Genomic DNA, 17,778 nt, shown 5'->3' on the forward strand with positions numbered 1-17,778 from the left:
CACTGGAGAATGGATAACAAAACCATCCGCGTTGGCTTGGGCAAACCTTACCTGACAAGGGGGATGTCAGGAGGGGGATTCTGATGGGCGCCAGAGTCAAGACGTGACAGGGTGGCATGTTGGTCGCCGAAGGCCCCTCCAGCCTCTCGGGCTCCACCGTGACCGGAGTGGCAGCGGGGGCAGCAATGGAAAACGTTGGATTGATGCCAACTGGTTTGATGCCATTCTGACAGCCACCTGCCAAAAATCAATCAATCAATCAATCGGTGATATTTCTTGAGCATTTACTAAGCAGAGCAGAGCACTGTACGACTCAATAGAGTCCATTTATTCAATCGTGTTTATTGAGTGCTTACTGTGGGCGAAACACTATATAAAATGCTTGGGAGAGTACACTATATCAGCAGACACATTCCTGCCCACATCAAGATAATCAATCTATCAATCAATTGTATTTATTAAGTGCTTACTGTGTGCAGAGCACTGTACTAAGTGCTTGGGAAGTACAAGTCGGCAACACATAGAGACAGTCCCTACCTAACAATGGGCTCACTGTCTAGAAGGGGGAGACAGAAAACAAAACCAAACATACTAACAAAATAAAATAAATAGAATAGATATGTACAAGTAAGATAAATAAATAAATAGAGTAATAAATATGTACAAACATATATACATATATACAGGTATGTATAACAGTATAAGATACTGTAATACATGGCTAGACTGTATAAGATAGTCTAGAGGGGGAGACAGACATTAATATAAATAAATAAATAGATAAATTCATTCATTCAATGGTATTTATTGAGCGCTTACTGTCTGCAGAGCAAAAACAGATAAATAAATGAATGATAAATCACTGTCCGCAAAAAGTTTACAATCTACTGTACTAGATTGTATTAGATTGAGAAGCAGTTGGAGTATTCATTCATTCATTCATTCATTCAATTGTATTTACTGAGTGCTTACTGTGTGCAGAGCACTGTACTAAGCGCTTGAGAAGTACAAGTTGGCAACATATAGAGACGGTCGCACGGGCCTGGGGAGTCAGAAGGTCATGGGTTCTAATCCCGGTTCTGCCACTTGTCTGCTGTGTGACCCTGGGCAAGTCACTTTACTACTCTGGGCCTCGGTTAACTCAACTGTAAAATGGGGTTTGAGACTGTGAGCCCCGATACAACTGGCTTGTATCCACCCCAGCACTTAGTACGGTGCCTGTCAAATAGTAAGCACTTAACAAATACCGTAATTATTACTACAATTACTAAGCACTTGGAAGAGTACAATTATCCCTGCCCTCAGAGAGTTTACATTCTACTGTACTAAACACCTGAGAGAGTACATTAGAGTTAGTAAATAAAATCCTTGCCCTCAAGGAATTTATATCTGTTGTATGCAGAGGACAGTATTGAGCACTTGGGAGAATACAATAAAATAAAGTTGGTAGACATTATCCCTACCCTCAAGGACTTTTGAAGAACACATCTTAGCATAAACGTCCAATATGATTAACCTGCATCTCTCCCAGTGCTTAGTACAGGGTTTGACATATAATGTTCATGGTATTTGTTAAACACTTACTACGTGTCAAACACTGTACTAAGCGATGGGGTACATACTAAGCGATGGGGTACATATCCAAGTTTATCAGGTGGGACATAGGCCCTGTCTCACATGGGGCTTACAGTCTAAGGAAGAGGGAGAACTTCCCTCTTGTATTGAATCCCCATTTTACAGAGGAGGAAACTGAGGCCCAGAGAAATGAAGTGATTTGGCCAAGTTCACCCAGCAGGCAAGTAGAAGACCTAGAATTCAGGTCATCTGACTCCAAAGCCCCTGCTCTTTCCACTAGGCCATGCAGTTTCTAATCAAGTTAAGCGCTTAACAAATACCATCGTTATTTGCCCAAGGTCATAGAGCAGATCAGAGGCAGAAGACAGACAAGAACCCTGGTTCCTTGTCTCCCAGTTTCATGCTTGCCAAAGATATTTGATTTTCTCTTATGAAATTTGGGCTACATATTTAAGTAGTTTGAATTTTTGTTATTTTTTTTAAAGACTTTCTGTTGAGAATACTATTGATTCAAAACTTCCTGGGAAAGGTGCAAGATATTTGGTGGGGTATAGTCCCTGACCCCCACGGGGCTCACAGTTTAAGAGGAAATTGGGTACCTTCTCTCCATTTTACAGAGGGACAAAGAGTTTAAGGAACTTGCCAAAGTGTGAAGATCAGTTCTGCTGGCCCTCACACTTGGGAGAGGAAGGAGGAAGCCCAGAGACTCACTCTCTTGCCTCTGAAGATGGAGCTGAACCAGTCAGAGAGGGGGACTGGGGTGAAGGAAGAGGGCCTGGATTGAGAGAAAAGAAGACCTTTGGCCATCTTGAGGTGAGAGATTAGAGAGTTGTGAGACTGTACGTAGGTCAGGCAGTCAATTGTATTTGTTGAGGACATACTGTGTGTAGAGCCTTATACTAAGCACTTGGGAGAGTATGATCCCTCTAACTTCACTTCTCTGGCCCTCGGTTACATTATCTGCAAAATGGGGATTGAAATTGTGAGCCCTACATGGGACAGAGACTCAAACTGATTTGCTTATATCCACCCCAGTGCTTACTACAGTGCCTGGTACATAGTAATCACTTAACAAATACTACAACTATTATGATTACTATGATGATGACAATGTTTATTAAATGCTTAATAGAGTGCTCTGCACAGAGGCACTCGAGTACCATTGATTGAGTAAGCTGACATCTCTCAGAATTTGGCTGGTAAATAGGAAACAGAGCAGGCTGACAGGTTTCGGCGATCAAATCTTCAGATTTGATCCTCTCCCCCTCCTCTCCCCTCCATCCTCCCGCCTTACCTCCTTCCCTTCCCCACATTACCTGTATATATGTATATATGTTTGTACATATTTATTACTCTATTTATTTATTTTACTTGTACATATCTATTCTATTTTATTTTGTTAATATGTTTGGTTTTATTCTCTGTCTCCCCCTTCTAGACTGTGAACCCGCTGTTGGGTAGGGACCGTCTCTATATGTTGCCAACTTGTACTTCCCAAGTGCTTAGTATAGTGCTCTGCACACAGTAAGCGCTCAATAAATACGATTGATTGATTGATTGATTAATAATAATAATAATAATAATAATAACAGTGGTATTTGTTAAGCCCTTACTGCGTGTCAGGCACTGTACTTAGCGCTGGGGTGGTTACAAGCAAATCGGGTTGGACACAGTTCCTGTCCCATCTGGGGCTCACAGTCTTAATCCCCATTTTACAGATGGGGTAACTGAGGCACAGAGAAGTGACGTGACTTGCCCCAAGCCACACAGCAGACAAGCAGCGTGGCTTAGTGGAAAGAGCATGGGCTTGGGAGCCAAAGGACATGGGTTCTAACCCCGGATCCGCCACACTCATCTGCTATGTGACCTTGGGCAAGCTACTTCACTTCTCTGTGCTTCAGTTGCCTCATCTGTAAAATGGGGATTAAAACTGTGGGACAACCTCATTAGCTTGTATCTACCTCAGCCCTTAGAACAGTGCTTGGCTCATAGTAAGCGCTTAACAAGTACCATCATTTTCAACTGTGAGCCCACTGTTGGGTAGGGACTGTCTCTATGTGTTGCCAATTTGTACTTCCCAAGCGCTTAGTACAGTGCTCTGCACATAGTAAGTGCTCAATAAATACGATTGATGATGATCATTATTATTATTATTATGAAGTGGCAGAGCCGGGATTAGAATCCATGACCTTCTGACTCCCAAGCCTGTGCTCTTTCCACTATGCCACGAAGCTTCTCTGAAACTGGAAGCTTGTTGTGGGCAGCGAATGTGTCTGTTTATTGTTGCATTGTACTCTCCCAAGTGCTTAGTACAGTGCTCTGCACACAGTAAGAGCTCAATAAATACAATTGAATCAAATGAATGAGTGAATACAATAGACACATTCTCTGCCCACAGCAATTTAACAGTCTAGAGGGGAAGATGGACATTAATATAAATAAATACTGGGAGGACTTGTGCTATGGACCCTGGATGGACACAGAGCAGAGGGAGGGATCGGAAAGGATCCTTGGGATCCAGTGGTCAGGACTCTGGAGGAGCAAGTCCTTCCCCTGACGGGAAGAAGAACGTGAGCCCCAGGAATCGTACACGGCAGTAGAGAGGTATCAGGATCAGGGAAAGGCAGTTAGTTGGAGCTGCTTTTGCTTTCATTTGGGCCCTGATTAAGAGCTGAACTATGGTTGAGAAGCAGCTCTTTCAGTGGAAAGAGCCCGGGCTTTGGAGTCAGAGGTCATGGGTTCAAATCCCAAATCCACCAAATGTCAGCTGTGTGACTTTGGGCAAGTCACTTAACTACTCTGGGCCTCAGTTCCCTCATCTGTAAAGTGGGGATGAAGACTGTGACCACCCCCGTGGGACAACCTGATCACCTGGTAACCTCCCCAGTGCTTAGAACAGTGCTTTGCACATAGTAAGTGCTTAATAAATGCCATCATTATTATCATTGTTATGGTTGAGATCTCAGATCTTCATTCATTCAATTCATTCGATCATATTTCTTGAGCAAAACCGTGTGCAGAGCACTGTACTAAGCACTTAGGAGAGTACAATCTAATGATAAACAGTCACATTCCCTACCCACGATAAGCTGTCTGGCTGAGGAAGGGGATGAGGGAGGAGGTTCGGTAGCCGAGGAGACATATGAGGTGGGGAAACCTGGGTGAGATGCTTTGTCTGTGGGCTTCTTGTAGCCAACCCTGGGAGGGGAGGAGGTAGGTTAATCCTCCATGCCCTCTACGCCTTTGTGGAAAAGCCTGGGCTTCCACCATAGAGTTACAGCAGCTATAAAGCAGGTCGGGGACCTGAGGAGCAGAAGCAGCATGGCCTGGGAGTCATCGTCATCATCATCAGTCGTATTTATTGAGCTCTTACTGTGTGCAGAGCACTGTACTAAGCGCTTGGGAAGTAAAAATTGGCAACATATAGAGACAGTCCCTACCCAACAGTTGGCTCACAGTCTAAAAGGGGGAGACAAAACCAAATATACTAACAAAATAAAATAAATAGAATAGATATGTACATAATACTAATACTAATACTAATAATAATAATGGCATTTATTAAGCGCCTACTACGTGCAAAGCACTGTTCTAAGTGCTGGGGGGTTTACAAGGTGATCAGGTTGTCCCACGTGGGGCTTACAGTCTTAATCCCCATTTTACCAATGAGGGAACTGAGGCACAGAGAAGTTGAGTGACTTGCCCAAAGTCACACAGCTGACAAGTGGCGGAGCTGGGATTCGAACCCATGACCTCCGACTCCCAAGCCCGGGCTCTTTCCACTGAGCCACGCTGCTTCCTGGGTTCTAATCCACCTCCACCACTTCTCTGCTGTGTGACTTTGGGCAAGTCAATTCACTGCCCTGTGTCTCAGCTACCTCATCTGTAAGAGGGAGATAAGCGCTTAGTGCAGTGCTCTGCACACAGTAAGCGCTCAATAAATACGATTGAATGAATGAATGAAGTGAAGACTGTGAGCCTGTTGTGGGACATTCATTCATTCATTCAATCATATTTATTGAGCGCTTACTGTGTGCAGAGCACTGTACTAAGCGCTTAGGAAGTACAAGTTGGCAACATATAGAGATGGTACCTACCCAACAACAGGCTCACAGTCCTTTCCCGTCCGCCTTCTCTTCTGCTCACTTGAGATAGGATAGGACAGAACCCCCCCAGGAGACAACCCCTTACAGTCGATGGCCTTTTTTGACCTGATTATCTAGTATCTAACTCAGCACTTGGTACAGGACCTTGCACAAAGTAAGTGCTTAAGAAATACTGTTAAAAAAAGAACTACAATTACCCTCGTTCCCTCTAATTTGCAAGAGCTCTGGAGTCAGAAGTCAGAGGACCTGGGCTATAATCCCAGTTCTTGCCGGCTCTATGAATTTGAGCAAGTCGCTTAATAATAAGGATGGCATTTCTAGACTGTGAGCCCACTGTTGGGTAGGGACCATCTGTATATGTTGCCAACTTGTACTTCCCAAGCGCTTAGTACAGTGCTCTGCACACAGTAAGCACTCAATAAATATGATTGATTGATTGATTGATTGATTGATAGAAGGGGGAGACAGTCTAAAAGGGGGACAAGGACTGCATCCAACCCCATTTGCTTGTATCCACCCCAGGACTTGTGACGGGCCTGGCAATTGATTAATATTTGTCACCAGGAGTGAGCGCTTAAGAAATATTATCATTATCATTGTTATTATCATTATCATCATTATTATTAGGATGCCCCAAAACCTTCACGAGAAGGGCAGAAGAACCTGGAGGGCTTCAGGGCCCAGCAGAGACTCAATGTCAGTCAGTCATGCAATCCACAGCACACAAAAACTCAAGCAAGACTCTCCTACTACTTCATCAATCTCCCTCTCCGTCTCCCTTATCTTCTCTCTTTCAGTCTCTTTTTTCTCTCGTTCCTTTCTTCTCATTCCTCCCTCTCTCTCTGTCTCCCTTTCCTATTCTCCTCTCTGTCTCTCTTTATCTCTCTCCCTGTCAGTCTCTGTCTCCCCTTCTCCATCTCTCTGTCTCTCTAAGCCTCCCCCCTCACAAACACACACACACACGCAACCCCCCCCCCACACACACACACACACTGCTCTTCCAACTAGTTTCTCACTGGTTTAATAGGAAATCTAATAAATAATAATAATAATAATAATAATAATAATAATAATAATAATAAATAACTCTAATAATAAACTCAAATAAATATGGTGGGCTTCAAGACTGTGAGCCCACTGTTGGGTAGGGACCATCTCTATATGTTGCCAACTTGTACTTCCCAAGCGCTTAATACAGTGCTCTGCACACAGTACGTGCTCAATAAATACGATTGAATGAATGAATGAAATATAGGAAGCAGCATGACATAGTGGCTAGAGCCCGGGCCTGGGAGTTAGACGGTCATGGGTTCTAATCCCAGCTCTGCCACCTGTCTGCTGTGTAACCCTGGGCAAGTCACTTCACTTCTCCAGGCCTCAGTTTCCTCATCTGTAAAATGGAGATCGAGACCGTGCACTCCATATGGGACACGGACTGTGTCCAACCTGATTTGCTTGTATCCACCCCAGGACTTAGTACAGTGCTTGGCACAAGGTAAGCGCTTAACAAATACCGGAATTATTATTATTACCTCACTGACATGCTGATGGGGCTAGAAAAGGACCAGTAGAAATCTTGCCAGGGTAGAGTGGATACACATCTATCTACTCCATTGTACACTCTCAAGTGCTTCATCCAGGGTTCTGTTCAGTGAATTTCATTCAATCGTATTTATTGAGTGCTTACTGTGTGCAGAGCACTGTACTAAGTGCTTAGAATAAGGTCAGTATACACTACTGATTGATTAACAATTCATTCATTCACTCGCATTTATTGAGCGCTCACTGTGTGCAGAGCACTGTACTAAGCACTTGGAAAGTACAATTCAGCAACAAAAAGAGATAATCCCTGCGCACAAGGGGTTCACAGTCTAGAAGGGGGGAGACAGACAGCAAAACAAGTAAACAGGCATCAATAGCGTCAGTATTAACAAACAGACTTACAGATAAATACACATCATAAATCAAATAAATATAATTATAAATACACACAAGTGCTGTGGGACAGGGAGGGGGGTAGAGCAGAGGAAGGGAGTGGGGGCAATGGAGAGGGGAGGGGGAGCAAAGGAAAAGGGGGGCTTAGTCCAGGAAGGCTTCCTGGAGGAGGTGAGCTTTCAGTAGCCTTTCAGTAGTCTTCTTTGACTCCAGGAGATGACTTTGACTGGGAGAAATCATTAAGCCCCTGCAAGATATCTCTTCTGCCTTTTTGCTCTTTCATTAAGATCCCAGAGACCAGAAGCACAGGTGAGGCAAAATGATTTCCTAGGCCTCCTGTATACAAGCTCCTTCTCTCTATGTGCTTCTCCTTCTAGAGGGAAGAGACCTAAATTCCCACTTGCACCAAATTCCATAAGGCGCAGACCCTCCGTTGGGAATAAGAACGTGTTGAAATGTTCATCACCTATTAAAATGGGAACTGAAAACTGCCATGAGGTGTTGAATCCAAGGAAAGTTAATGTACAGTTCTCTACTGAGCAGCGTGGCTCAGTGGAAAGAGCACAGGCTTGGGAGTCAGAGGTCATGGGTTCTAATCCTGGCTCCACCACTTGTCAGCTGTGTGACTTTGGGCAAGTCACTTAACTTCTCTGTGCCTCAGTTACCTCATCTGTAAAATGGGGATTGAGATTGTGAGCCCCACGTGGGACAACCTGATCACCTTGTATCCCCTCAGCACTTAGAACAGTGCTTTGCACATAGTAAGTGCTTAACAAATACCATCATCATTATTATTATTATTAAACTGTAAGCTCACTGTGGGCAGGGAATATGTCTACCAACTCGGTTGTACTCTCCCAAGTGCTTAGTACAGTGCTCTGCATGCAGTAAGTGCTCAACAAATACGGTTTACTGATCGATTGATTGATACATTGTTAAATAATGTACACTAGACTGAAGTTAAGCCAGGATGTGATCCTTGCCTTTAAAGGAAAGGTGTTTACAGTGCAAAGACAATAGATTGTATAAATAGCTGGGAGGGTGAAGGAGGAAATCTTTCTACTAGAAAGGAAATTTAGTTTGACAAACACCAGCTGACAAACTGAGCTCCATATTCTAAACGATAAACAATCATTGGCTTATTATGTCTTTTGAGCAAATGTTTTCTATTTATCTGGAAATGCTTCTGGCTATAGATACCATACGATAATTTTTTCTTCAAAAATGATTATTTGATTAGTTTCAGCACTTCCTAGTCTGGTAACGTTTCTCCATGTAGAGCTGTTTCATTGATTTAATGGTAATAAGACTAACGGTGGTGTTTATTAAGTGATTTCTGTGTGCCATGCTTTGTGCTTTGTGCTTGGGTAAATATAATTAGATAGGACACAATCCCTTTCCCACAGAGGATTTGCAATCCAAATAAGAGGGAGAATGGATAGTGAATCAATCAATCAATCAATCAATTGTACTTATTGAGCACTTACTGTGAGTAGAGACTATACTGAGTGCTTAGGGAAGTGCACTGTGAGCCCCATGTGGGACAGGGACTGTGTCCAACCCGATTAGCTTGTACCAACCTCAGGGTTTAGTACAGTATCTGGCACACAGTAAGTGCTTAACAAATACCATCATTTATCATTCAGCGTGGCTCAGTGGAAAGAGCCTGGGCTTTGGAGTCAGAGGTCATGGGTTCAAATCCCAGCTCCACCAATTGTCAGCAGTGTGACTTTGGGCAAGTCACTTAACTTCTCTGGGCCTCAGTTCCCTCATCTGTAAAATGGGGATTAAGACTGTGAGCCCCCCGTGGGACAACCTGATCACCTTGTAACCTCCCCAGCGCCTAGAACAGTGCTTGGCACATAGTAAGCACTTAATAAATGTCATTATTATTACTATTACAATGTAACAATTGATAGCAGACACATCCCCTCCCCAGAACAGGTTTACAGTGAATTCCCATTTTACAGATGAGGGGACTGAGGCACCGACAAGCAAAGTGACTTCCCCAAGCTCATATAGTGAGCAGATGGCAGAGCCAAGATTCTTCTTACTATTTTTATTATTACTAGTAGTAGTAGCATCTCGTCTATCTGGCCGCCAACCCCTGGCCCTGATTCCACCTCTGGCCTGGAATCCCCTTCCTCTTCATTTACACTCGCCCTTCAAAGCTTTATTGAAGGCCCACCTCCTCCAAGAGGCCTTCCCTGACTAAGCCCTCCTTTCCACTTCTCCCACTCCCTTCTGCATCACCCTGACTTATTCAGCCCCACTCCCAGCACCTAAGCACTTACCTGCATAGCTGTAATTTATTTATTTTCATTAATGTCTGTCTCCCCCCACCCTCCAGAATGTACGCTTGTTGTGGGCACGGAAGGTGTCTGTTATATCGTACTCTCCTAAACACTTAGTATGGTGCTCTGCCCACGGTAAGTGCTCAACAAATGCGATCAAATGAATGAATGAAGAGTATTATGATTATTATTGTTATGGTATTTGTTAACTGCTTTCTATGTGTCAAGCACTGTTTGAAGTGCAAGGGTAGTTACAAATCAATCAGGATGGACACAGTCCTTGTCTCACATGGGGCTCAGAGTCTAATAATCAAAACCCTTGTCTTCTGATTCCCCAGCCCAGTGTTTTTTCAACTTCATCACTCTCACCGTAATAGTGCTGCTGCTGATGACCTCTATTAATACGACTACTTCTTTACTTACAAATAATTTATTTGCAAATATTTATACTAGGTTGTTTCCCCTACCTGCAATTTATTTTAGTGCCTTTCTTCTCTCTAGATTGTGTGATATTCATTCTATTTACTCAGTTGTATTCTCCCAAGTGCGTAATAATGGTGTTGTGCATACAGTACACACTGAATCAATCATACAATGGTATTTATTTAGTGCTTAAACTATTCAGAATAGTAGATAGGATCTCAACCTTAGAGAAGTTACAACCTAGCAGAAGTGACAGACATTAAAATACATTTCAGGTAAGGTCACAAATAGCATTCATCAGAAAGGGGGAAAGAAAAATAGCAGGCCTTTTAAGGGAGCAAATGCATGTTTGGATTCTAATAAGTGAAGTCAATCACCTCAATCAATCTTATTTATTGAATGCTTATGGTGTGCAGAGCACTGTACGAAACATTTGACAGTGTAACAATATAGCAGACATATTCCCTGCCCACAATAAACTTACATGTGAATCAATCAATCAACGTGATTTATTGAGTGCGTACTGTGTGCAGAGCACTGTACTAAGCGCTTACAAAAGCATTGGTAGACACATAGAGTGAATGGCTCACTGCTGAAGTAATCTACGAAAATTTGTTATGCCAAGATTCCAAACTCTTGCAAGTTGGAAGGAGGGTGGCTTTAGATATTGGAAGAACTTTAGTCTGGTGGATTGGGCCAAGTGGGAATTAATTACCCAAAAAGTTTGGCTTCCTCCCCAGAAGATTTGAATCCATTATTTTTTTTAATGTGGGAAACAGCCAGTAAACATAAAAATGGGGCAGTCTTCAAACGAATCCGGATTCCATGGTTCAGAAACATCTCTAAGGACACGCTATTCAAGGGGGAGAAATGTGCTCCCAAATGTTACACTCCAATTCTGATGAAATAATAATAATAATAATAATGGCATTTATTAAGCGCTTACTATGTGCAAAACATTGTTCCAAGTGTTGGGGACATTACAAGGTGATCAGGTTGTCCCACGGGGGGCTCATAGCCTTAATCCCCATTTTACAGATGAGGTAACTGAGGGCAGAGAAGTTAAATGACTTACCCAAAGTCACAAATGAGAAAGAGAAAGGACAGAATGGAGCCAAGGTTAAGAAAACTGCAGCCACCTCAACCTAGTCGACACGATTCATTTATACTAAGTGCTCTAGCAATGAACAAAACAATTCGCTCATTGCCTCACATCTTTCCTCTTGTATGAGAATTCCCTCCCATTCATTCATTCATTCATTCAATTGTATTTATTGAATGCTTACTGCATGCAGAGCACTTTCCTAAGTGCTTGGGAAAGGACAATACATACTGCCCCTCCCATTTTACAAACTTAGATTGTAAGCTTCTTGAAAGCAGGGATCAATTCTACTCATTCTATTACACTCTCCCGAATATTTGAAACAGTACTTTATAGGAGTAGGTACTCTGGGTTCTGCCACTTGTCTGCCGTGTGGCCTTGGGCGAGTCACTTTACATCTCTGTGCCTCATTTTCCTGATCTGTAAAATGGGGATTAGATACCTGTTCTGCCTCCCATTTAGACTGTGAGACCCAAGAAGGAAAGAAACTGTATCCAAACTGATGCTCGCTACCTACCACAGCACTTAATATAGTGCTTGTCATGTAGAGAAGCAGCATGGCTCAGTGGAAAGAGCCCAGGCGTGGGAGTCAGAGGTCATGGGTTCTAATCCTGGCTCTGCCAATTATCAGCTGTGTGACTTTGGGCAAGACACTTCATTTCTCTGAGCTACAGTTACCTCATCTGTAAAATGGGGATGAAGACTGTAAGCCCCACGTGGGACAACCTGATCACCTTGTATCTCCCCCAGAGCTTAGAACAGTGCTTTGCACATAGTAAGCACTTAACAAATATCATTATTATTATTATTATTATTAGTAGTAGTAGTAGTAGTAGTAGTAGTAGTAGTAGTAGTAGTAGTAGTAGTAGTAGCAGAAGCAGCATAAAAGCAGCATGGCTTAGTGGAAAGAACACGGTCTTGGAAGTCAGAGGGTGTGGGTTCTAATCCCGGCTCCACCACTTGTCAGCTGTGTGACTTTGGGCAAGTCACTTGACTTCTCTGGGCCTCAGTTACCTCATCTGTAAAATGGGGATTAAGACTGTGAGCCCCACGTGGGATAACCTGATTACCTTGTATCTACCCCAGTGCTTGGAACAGTGCTTGGCACATAGTAAATGCTTAACAGTTACCATAATTGTTATTATTAGTAGTAGAAGTAATAATAATAATTGTAATAATAGTAGTACTAGGGTTTATTAGTGCTTACAGTGTGCAAAGTACTGAACAACTTCAAGCGCTTAGTACAGTGCTCTGCACACAGCAGCGCTCAATAAATATGATTGATTGAACTAAACACTGGGAACGAATATATAGGTGGCTATTAGACATGGCTCCTGTCCTCTGTGGGGCTCACAATCTAGTAAGCTGTTTACAAATACCTCAATTATTATTATTACTATCATTATTTCCATTATTGTTATTATTATTGAATTTGCTAATTGCTTTCTAACACATACAATAATAATAATGGGAATAATAATAGTGACAGCACTATTTGGGGTAGATACAAGTCAATAAGGTTGGTCAAGGTCCCTGTCCCACATGAGAGTCACAGTCTAAGTAGGAGGGAGAACAGACACTGAATCCCCATTTTTCAGATGAGGAACCCGAAACCCAGAGAAGTGAAGTGACTTACTCAAAGTCACTCAGAAGGCAAGTGGCAGAGCCAGAATTAGAAACCAGGTCCTCTGATTCTGAGGCCCGGGCTCTAGCTGTTAGGCCATGCTGCTTCTTTGGTGTAAAGCAGGGGAGTATAGAAATGAAGGTTATTTTTTTATGGCATTTATTAAGCACTCACTATGTCCAAAGCACTGTTCTAAGCACTGGGGAGGTTACAAGGTGATCACGTTGTCCCATGGGAGGCTCACAGTCTTAATCCCCATTTTACAGATGAGGTAACTGAGGCACAGAGAAGTGAAGTGACTTGCCCAAAGTCACACAGCTGACAATTGGCGGAGCTGGGATTTGAACCCATGACCTCTGACTCCAAAGCCCGGGCTCTTTCCACTGAGCCACGCTGTTTCTCAACCCTGGGTCTTAACCCTGGGTCTCGGGCACTGTGCTTCAGAGGGGAATATTGCCTGTGTTCCTTCTGCCTTCAGAAAAACAATGGGGAATTAATGGTTGCTGCCTTTCATCACTACCGAAGCATCCCCTTCTAGAGATCGCAAAGCAAAGACTTGTCTGTCACCAGTCCTCGCTGATGCTTAAAATGGAACCTGGCTTGTCAGGGTTGGGTGTTGAGTCCACTGATCAATCAGTTGTATTTATTGAGCACCTACTCTGTGCAGAGCACTGTACTAAGTGATTGGGAGAGAAAAGTATAACAGAGTTGGTAGACATGTGTGTTTGAGTGTGTGTGTGTGTGTGTGTGTGTGTGTAAGGGTTTGTGCGTGTAAGTGAAAGCAAGTGTATTGTACTTTCCCAAGTGCTTAGTACAGTGCTCTGCACACAGCAAGCACTCAATAAATATGAATGAATGAATGAATGAATGAATAAGTGTTTACCTATGAGTGAGTGAGTGAGTGTGAGTGAGAAGCAGGATGGTTTAGTGGAAAGAGCCTGGGCTTGGGAGTAAAAGGTAGTGGATTCTAATTTCGCTCTGCCGCTTTTTTTAAATGGCATTTATTAAGTGCTTACTATGTGCAAAGCACTGTTCTAAACGCTGGGGTGGTTACAAGGTGATCAGGTTGTCCCACAGGGGGCTCACAGTCTTAATCCCCATTTTACAGATGAGGTAACTGAGGCCCAGAGAAGTGACTTGCCCAAAGTCACACAGCTGACAACTGGCAGAGCTGGGATTTGAACCCATGACCTCTGACTCTAACTGGGTGACTTTGGGAAAGCCACTTAACATCTCTGTGGTTCAGATACCTCATCTGTAAAATGGGGATTAAGACTGTGAGCTCCATGTGGGGCAACCTGATTACCTTGTACCTACCCCAGAACTTAGAACAGTGCTTAGCATGTAGTAAGCTCTTAACAAATTCAATTATCATGATTATTAAGTGTGTATATGCGTGGTTATGGGTATTTTTTCAAAAGGGTATTTAAAGGGCACTTACTAAGTGCCAGGTGCTGTACTAAGTGCTGGGGTAGTAGAATTTGTTAATTATGGTATTAATTATGTGCTTACTCTGGGCCCATCATGACTGTATATGTGTATGTGTGTGTGTGTGTGTGTGCAAGAATACATTGTGTCTGTGAGTGTATATGTAATTTTGTGTGTGCTACTGTGTTCATGCCAGTGTGTAGGTGTGTGATTTTGGTAGTCATTTTGGTAGGAGACTGGGTAGTCCAGTGGAAAGAGCATAAAAGAGGGTACCGGAACATCCTGATTCCAGTACTGACTGCTGGGTGACCTTGGTCAAGTCACTCAACTTCTCTGGGTCTCAGTTTCCATATCTACAAAATGGGGATGAGAGGTCCGATAAATCCATTAATCAATGATTTTTACTGAGTGCTTACTGTGTGGAGAGCGCTGTACTAAGCACTTGGGAGAATACACTATAGCAGAGTTAGCAGAACCCTCCCCTGCCCACAGTAGGCTTACATTCTAGAGGAGTCTACTATCTTTATATCTATGATTATGAGCCCCATGAGGGACAAGGACTCTGAACTAATTATCTTACAGTTGCCCAATCCTTAGCACAGTGCTTTACCCATAGTAAGGACTTAATAAATACCATAATCAGAAGCAGCATGGCTCAGTGGAAAGAGCCCGGGCTTTGGAATCAGAGGTCATGGGTTCTAATCCCCGCTCCGCCAATTGTCAGCTGTGTGACTTTGGGCAAGTCACTTAACTTCTCTGTGCCTCAGTTACCTCATCTGGAAAATGGGGATTAAGACTGTGAGCTCCCCGTGGGACAACCTGATCACCTTGTAACTTCCCCAGTGCTTAGAACAGTGCTCTGCACATAGTAAGCACTTAATAAATGCCATTATTATTATTATTATATTTTGGCATAATATACACTACTGCTGGAGACTCTAAAATGTTGTTTTCCATTCTATATTTAACCCCACCATGACCAGGTGTGCAGACAGTTATAAATAACCTAATTCTGAAAAAATGATGTATGTTTAAACATTCAAATGGCCATTTAAGTAATTGCACATTTCTTATTTAACAGCCACGGAAATTGCCATGTACATTAAGCCAAACAACAAGAGTATTAATAAGGATGAAAATATCATTATTTTTTCTAATAAGATGTCTAGTTCCTATATTCTTAGACACCAGTGAAGAGCCTTTAATTTAGTTATTTATATTTAATCTCATATCACTTAGCATACAATATGGTGAATAATCATTATATTAGAATCTAGTGATTAACGACATTGCCTCGGAGAAATATTACAGGTTGGTAATTTACATTTTTTGATTAATATTCTGTACTGAGTCAGGGAATGTGAGGGTGAAAAAATTAAGTGCACAAATTTTCATTATTGAAAATCACTACTTTTAGAATAATCTGTCATTTTGTTGCTGAACTGTACTTTCCAAGCACTTAGTACAGGGCTCCGCACACAATAAGTGCTCAATAAATATGATTGATTGATTGAATGAGTGAATTAAAACCTCCAGACTTCAGTGGTGTGGCAGAGATTAAACTTTGCACCTATTTGTAGGTGTGTTTCCTTGTGTCTGTTCTATTTCCCTTATGTCCTTCCCCCCACCTCCCTCTTGTCCCCAATCCCACATTTCCTGTTAAATTCCTTTAGGACATGGATAAAGTCTTTTCTATCAAGCATTCCATTAATTAGTATATTATTGAGCATTTGCTGTGTGTAGCACTGTACCAAGAGTTTAGGAGAGCACAGTACAGAAGAGTTGGTAGACCCATTATCAATAAATCAGTGGTATTTACTGAGTGCTTATTTTGTAAACACTGTACTAAGCGCTTGGTAGAGAACAATATAACAGAAACATTCCCTGCCCACAATAGGAGGAGAGAGACTTTAATAGAAATAAATGAATTTCGGGTGTGCACAAGTGCTGTGGGTCTGAGGAAGGGGTCAATAAAGAGTGGAAATCCAAGTGCAAGGGTGATCACTGGACTAAGTGCTTACGGGAGTTGAGTGTGATAGAGTTGGTAGACATGATTCCTGCCTTCAAGGCAGGAAGAAGCAGTGTGGCTTATTGGCAAGAGCCCGGGCTTGGGAGTCAAAGGTCATGGGTTCTAATTCCCCCTCCACCACTTGTCTGCTGTGTGACCTTGGGCTAGCCACTTCACTTCTCTGTCCATCGGTTCCCTTATCAGTAAAATGGGGATTAAGACTGTGAGCCCCACGTGGGACAATCTGATTAACTTGTATCTACCCCAGTGCTTAGAACAGCACATAGTAAGCACTTGAAAATACCATCATTATTATTACACACTAATGGGGAAGATAGACATTAAAAGAAATTATGCATAATGAAGGCAGTAGAGTATAAGGATATAGACATGAGTGCTGTGAGACTGGGATGAGGTGAATATCAAATAGTTAAGGGGTACAGACCGAAGTGAATATCTCAATCAATCAATCAATCAATCGTATTTATTGAGCGCTTACTGTGTGCAGAGCACTGTACTAAGCTTTTGGGAAGTACAAGTTGGCAACATATAGAGACAGTCCCTACCCAACAGTGGGCTCACAGTCTAAAAGGGGGAGACAGAGAACAAAACCAAACATACTAACAAAATAAAATAAATAGAATAGATATGTACAAGTAAAATAAATAAATAGAGTAATAAATATGTACAAACATATATACATATATACATTCATTCATTTAAGCATATTTATTGAGCGCTGACTCTGTGCAGACCACTGTACTAAGCACTTGGGAGAGTACACTACAACAATAAACAGACACATTTCCTTCCCACAATGAGCTTAGGGTCTAGACGGGAGGTAAACGGACATCAGTGCTAATGAATAAATTACGGATATGCACATAAGTACTGTCAATCAATCCGTGGTATTTATGGAGCCCTTACTATGTTCAGAGCATTGATCTAAGTGATTGGGACAGTACTCTGCACATAGTAAGTGCTCAATAAATACGATTGATGATAATGATTGGGAGAGTACAATGCAACAGAATATCTGCACTGCCTATCTATTGCATTCCTCCTAGTGCTTAGTACAATGTACTTAGTACAGTGTTCTTTGTGGGCTCCTCTTCCCCCTCCCATCCCCTTACTGTAGGGGTTCCTCAAGGGTCAGTTCTTGGTCGCCTTCTGTTCTCTATCTACACTCACTCCCTTGGTGACCTCATTCGCTCCCATGGCTTCAACTATCATCTCTACGCTGATGCCACCCAAATCTCCATCTCTGCCCCTGCTCTCTCTCC

General features: G+C 42.5%; 1 protein-coding gene across 1 annotated transcript in view; it reads right to left on the reverse strand.

Moving 5' to 3' along the window:
- The window catches only part of TCERG1L (transcription elongation regulator 1 like), a 295,127-nt gene that overhangs the window by 254,430 nt on the left and 22,919 nt on the right, over window positions 1-17,778 (reverse strand). The window contains exon 4 of the mRNA XM_038743981.1: window positions 52-237. Within this exon, the coding sequence (XP_038599909.1) occupies window positions 52-237 (186 nt within the window). The remainder of the gene's footprint in view (window positions 1-51; window positions 238-17,778) is intronic.

Source organism: Tachyglossus aculeatus, chromosome 3 (genome assembly GCF_015852505.1).
Source record: "Tachyglossus aculeatus isolate mTacAcu1 chromosome 3, mTacAcu1.pri, whole genome shotgun sequence".
Taxonomy (NCBI): domain Eukaryota; kingdom Metazoa; phylum Chordata; class Mammalia; order Monotremata; family Tachyglossidae; genus Tachyglossus; species Tachyglossus aculeatus.